General features: G+C 39.5%; 1 protein-coding gene across 2 annotated transcripts in view; it reads left to right on the forward strand.

Annotated features, from left to right (window-relative positions):
* LOC130197293 (GDNF family receptor alpha-2-like) overlaps window positions 1-3,300 on the forward strand; it is a 49,202-nt gene extending 45,902 nt beyond the window's left edge. For both annotated transcript variants that reach the window (XM_056419890.1, XM_056419891.1), the window contains one exon: window positions 1,956-3,300. In XM_056419890.1, coding sequence (XP_056275865.1) covers window positions 1,956-2,093 — 138 coding nt within the window. In that variant the 3' untranslated portion in view covers window positions 2,094-3,300. The remainder of the gene's footprint in view (window positions 1-1,955) is intronic.
* The last annotated feature ends 2,700 nt before the right edge of the window (window positions 3,301-6,000 follow it).

The raw sequence follows: 6,000 nt of genomic DNA on the forward strand, positions 1-6,000 counted from the left end.
AAACCCCCAACGGGTCGAGGTCTCGCAGATCAGAAAGAGTGTGTGTCTTCTGCAATTCCAGTTCTAATTTATTCCAAGGAGTTGTTCATTCTTACTGCGTTTCAAATTTAGTTTTAAATGTAATACAAACCAACCTCTGTATGTGCCCCCCCCCCCCCCCCCCATGTTCCCACACTGTCACTGGAATATGTTGATTATGAACTAAATTGAGTGAAATTGATTGTGGGCAGAAACCTCGCAGCTCAGAGGGACTCCATGACTTGCCTTGGGAAATGCAGCCCAGCACTGTACATGTGACAGTGTGGTGATTGATCATGAACACCTGGCTGCCGATTGGACGAGCCCATTCCATGACAAGTGGGACACTTTCTTATCGACAGTTTAAATAAATACTCCAGGCTGTTTCCACCCTCTCTCTTGTGTGTTAAAGCATCAGTATATAGTTGTGTGTTGTTCCGTCACGGTGTGTGCATTTGTATGCATATGTTTGTGCGTTTTACCGTGTGTTAATGTGTGTGTGTGTGCCTTTTTTACAAGCCGGTACGTGTGGATGTTGGCTGCAGCCGGAGATCTGGACTCGTGTCAACAGGCTGCTGTCACACATCACTGCCCTTGCTAATTAATTGGCTTTTAATTGAGAATGTGTTTGGTGCATTGTCAAGCTACCTATGGCTCCCCCCCCCCCACACCTCTATTTTTGGCAATTGTTATTTAACCATTTCTTTGTAGAGCATGAATTTCCAAGCCCAGGTACTGTGATAACTGCCGCTATTTTGGACACTCCTCTTTTTCATCCATCCTTCTTCCCCTTAGCAGGAAAAATATCCCCGTCCTGTTAGCACGATCCAAGACAAATTTCATTTCCAAGACAATTTTCATTTCTTATTTTCTTCTCCATACGTTGCCTTATTCTAATGGAAAATGAGGTGCTAGTAGATCACATCAGAGTCGATGTGTTTCTTGTGTTCAGGCAAATGGACCAAAGTGCAATCTTTGCAAAGGTTACATTGGTAAAGATGATCTTTGGGGACGGAGGAGGAGGAGGAGGAGGAGGAGGAGGAGGAGGAGGAGGAGTGTTTCATGTTCCTTATGATGTGCCTCTGTATTGCTGCGCTGGACTGAAAACGGCGCCTCCACAAATTGAGCGAGAATACTTTAACTTGGAGGCAAATGGTTCTGCTTTGTGTCACACGAACCTGAGGAAATTGAAAAAGTATTCAAAATGCTAACATTTTTATGGAAAAGCACATAATAAGGCAAAGGCAGTGAAACTCTGGAGGCCATGGAGTTTAATATCTGGACCGTCATCTCTGCTGTTATGTGAACAGTGCATGTCTCGATGTCTTGAGTTTATTTTCTATTGTGCATAGAAATAAACACTGTTGTGTTATGATTGTACACAGTCAAACTCCATAAACTGAGTCTTGCAAGTGTGTTATTTCGGCTTCTCCTTGCTGTAATGTTTGCATTATAAAATATTGAAAGAAATCCACAGCTGCTGTTGGCTTCTGCAGTGTGTGTTTGGCTTCTTGCATGTTGTTCTTGTAAGTGAAGTCAGTAATGATAGCTTTAACAACTGTTTAGAGAATTGCTGGCACAACCTAAAAGACTTTAATAAAAAAAAAAGTCTTCACAAGAAACTTTCCTTTGTTGCCAACTTGTTTAAGAAGCAGGGGATTGAAATATACTTCACATATCAAAACATTTGGTGGATCAAAAACGTGACGTTGGTGCCAAAGTGGTTCTGCCGTGGAACCGTGCAACGTCTCCTTCTGACTTTCTGACTCTGTTTCTTGTTTTCTCCTCCGCTCTGACTGACCCTGTTTGTCTCACCTCCTTCTTGTCGCCTCCTACTCCTTTCTCTCTCAAATGCCAGAGGAAGAAACCACACAAGTGTCTGACTCATGTCTAACCTTTACACGTCTCCCCCTTTGTGCGTCCCTCTATCTGCCCAGTATCCTGAACCGAGAGACGGCGACCTGGGCAAAACCCAAGGCCTGGCCGAGGATCACACTGGCTGTCTGTGTGCCAACGTCTGGGCACTGCTCCCCAGCCTGGCGTTGGCTCTGGTCCTGGCCCAGCACGCCTTATAGAAGCGCCAGGAAGAGAAAAAGAGGTCATCCACCCACAAGCTGATCCCAAAAGCAGAAGGTGTTATTTCTGAGACTGATATGAAGAAGACTGAATCTCTGGGCAGTTGACAAAAATGGTATTTATGAAAGCAGAAAAAAAAAATAAGAGGTGGCAAGTATTAAAATGTTACAATTGTGAATTTGTTGTTTATTTGATGTAATTTTTGGGCGGACCACAACTGTGATAAAGCACATGGCTTGAAAAGGGACTCTTGGTGGGAGAGGCCGTGAAAGCCATTCTTTTGGGAAGGACTCTCCCTCAGACTGAGACACAATATCCTGGAGGACTGAAGCCGATCATTTTCAATGCTTGCGCTTTTCTCATCAGAGGAGGGAGAGAGGAAGGGAGCAACATAATTAAAAGGAGACAGGATTGACAGAAAATAAATGGTTCCAGAGAGAAAAGGAATGAGCGAGAGGTAAATGGGGTAGAGTTAAAGTGAAAGGACAGAGAGAGAGATAGAGAAAGAGAAAGAGACATATTTCTGCTATCAGTCACATTTTTTTGGGTCCCGAATTGGTTCTTGACTTAATCTTCTCTTGGATGAACAGACCACAAATGTAGGGGCGTGGATGGGGGTTGATTACATTATGTCTCTTCAACACTAGTCTAAACTCTAAACTGTAAAGCCTACTCAGTGTTCTAAGTGTTGGTATAGTATCCGTGACCATATTCAATCTACCGTAAAGTACTTTCATTCGAGTGCTACAGTCAACTTTTTAGCAGGCGGAGAAAAGAAGGAAAGATGGCGATGTAACCGTAACGGTCCTTTGGTCAGTTGAAATGTTGTAAGTGACTGCGGGTGTGCGTGATACGTCCACCTGCACATGTGTATATTTCTGTCTCTGTATATAGTAAACACTTTTTTTCTTTCATTAAACCAAATGATATCTACAGTACCTTGAATGGACACGGCTGTACGCGAAGATGACTCTGTATTGGTACTAATGGAAGGTCTTCATTATCTGCATTTCTATTTGTCTATAAAGGTTTGATCACAAAGAATGTATACAGGGATGAAATTAAACAAGCGCAAAGTGCTTGGAAAGCCATAACCTGTGTGTGAGTATTATGCTGTGTTCACTGAGTGTGTGTGTGGACAGTTATTGCAATGTGTGAGCATCGATGTTCCAATGCAGAAGAAAAGAAGCTTATGAGGAGTAGTTTAAATTGCCCGTGTGGGGGTTGTGCTGCCCCCCTCAGAGAGCAGGGGTTATGATGCATAGTGTAATTAACTGTCGGTACAGCCACCACTTTGGAGAACGCCTGCACCCAGCCTTTTAACTTTATTGTCCTGCTTCCCATATACACTTGTAAAGGCATCGCTCTTAATTCAATTACACGTGTGACCATATCCGTTTACAAAAAGAGTTAAGACAAGATCATAATTGTGAACATGCACAATGTGTTTTTATCAAACAAAATAGACATTTATTCGCCTTTCAAAAACAACGTTAACACTGGGGTCAACGCACTGTTAGCTCAGGTGCTTCCCACACACAAAGCAGAGCGATACTCATTTAAGAAAGTTGATTTGACTCATGTAATCTGCTCAATCACTTTATTCAAATTGAACCTTTTGTTTTAAAAGAATGTTTTCTAGGGTAACGTCACAAAATATGATCACGCGCCCTGATACCGCGCTCATATTGGGCTCCTGTCAGCAGCTGGCTAGTTTAGCATAAAGAATTAAAAAACAGAGCGCCATCCAAAGATCTGCCCACCACCACCTCTAAAGCTCACGATAACACACAGGATCTTGTTTGTGGTGTAAACAGTATAGATGTTTGTAATTCCTAAAGGATCAGCTTAGATTATGTACATTGAAAATGGTTTTGGCTGTCACCATTTGTCTTCTCCACACGTGAGGGGATACCCAGTCCAATATCTTCTTCAATGTACCGATGGGCATGTGAGTGTCATATTACAAATCTTAACCTAATCCTTCTGACTGGATCACAAATACCACGGGCGCATTGCCAGATGTATTTTTGTATGTTTATTCATACATCACATGTGAACTGTTGCTGACGCACAGTCAGTGTTTCCACCAAAAGCTTCACGTCTTCAGGCGCTGCATAAAGTATAATGTCGTGTCACATGAATTTATGCTACGGAACCAAACCGCTTTATGTTGCTGGCTGATTTAGAAGAAGAAAAAAGGTTTGCTATTTGTCACGGGAACAGATTTCCACCGTAGCTGCCCTGTACACAGTGTGGTCAGGTCTGGCATGAATTACAGTGATTTCATAAAACAGGGTAATTACTGTTCAGGGCTTCTGTATATGAAATGTCAAACACTTGTATGATTTCCAATTAGAGCTCTGAATATCACAGATTTGAAAAGTGGCACCATGTTTGATGTTTTGGCTTGGTCATATATATATATATACAGTATATATATATCCATATATATATATATATATATAAATATATCTTTATATATATACATAGATCTTTGTATATATACAGGACTGTCTCAGAAAATTAGAATATTGTGATGAAGTTCTTTATTTTCTGTAATGCAATAAAATAAAATAAAATGTCATGCATTCTGGATTCATTACAAATCAACTGAAATATTGCAAGCCTTTTATTCTTTTAATATTGCTGATTATGGCTTACAGTTTAAGAAAACTCTAAAATCCTATCTCATAAAATTTTAATATTTCCTCAGACCAAGTAAAAAAAAAGATTTATAACAGCTGAGTGTTTGTCAAGGCTCAGGAAACCCTTGCAGGTGTTTCGAGTTAATTAGACAATTCAAGTGATTTGTTTAATACCCTACTAGTATACTTTTTCATGATATTCTAATATTTAGAGATAGGATATTTGAGTTTTCTTAAGCTGTAAGCCATAATCAGCAATAAATCAGAATAAAAGGCTTGCAATATTTCAGTTGATTTGTAATGAATCCAGAATGCATGACATTTTTGTTTTTTTAATTGTATTGCAGAAAATAAAGAACTTCATCACAATATTCTAATTTTCTGAGACAGTCCTGTATATTCATAGATCTTTATCTATATATACATATATATATCCATATATATATATATACATAGATCTTTATCGATATATATATCCATATATATATATCTTTATATATATATATATATTGGATGTCAAAAGACATGCTGACTACCGTTTTCAAAGTACAAGCACTTCCTTTTTTAGTTTCTTTCACCAGTCTCACAATAAAAAATCCCACATTTATAACAGTCAACATTTCAAACTACCATCGTATTTTTAAAATAGACAAAAGTTGCATTCAAAAGGAAGAAGCAGCTCTTTTGATCAGATATTGGGACGCAATGCTGCAATCCTTATGAATTACAATGTACCTTTACAGGCGTTTTCCAAGATGCTCTAAATTACTCTCAAAGTATAGAATACATGGTTTATAGTTTTCTCAGTTAAAAAGTAATATAGAATAGGTTGGGTACAAAACTATTCAATTCAAATGAGACCATCCAATCATCTATCTAAAACATATCCACAGCCTCACACCCAAAACTCACGATGGATGTTTGAGGATCAAAAAACAATCTAAAGCTGCATCGACATTTAACAATTTCAAAGGGAGAAATTTATCAAAGATGATGAAGATATGCTCTTCCTCCTGCAACACAGCCTCAGAACTCCATAACGCAACACAGCCGTGATATCGTGCAGACTCTTTTCTCCAACGCAGACATGGGTCCTCTTCATAGCTGGGAAACCGTATTACTTGTTACATGCTTACATATTAAACAGTAGATTTGAGTTCACTATATGGTTTAATGGGTTCGTCCTGTTGGACACTCGGGCTCTTCTTCACTTGCAGTCACTTACTCCTATTTTGCGTTTTTCCTGAATCGTTTTAAA

Source organism: Pseudoliparis swirei, chromosome 7 (assembly GCF_029220125.1).
Source record: "Pseudoliparis swirei isolate HS2019 ecotype Mariana Trench chromosome 7, NWPU_hadal_v1, whole genome shotgun sequence".
Taxonomy (NCBI): domain Eukaryota; kingdom Metazoa; phylum Chordata; class Actinopteri; order Perciformes; family Liparidae; genus Pseudoliparis; species Pseudoliparis swirei.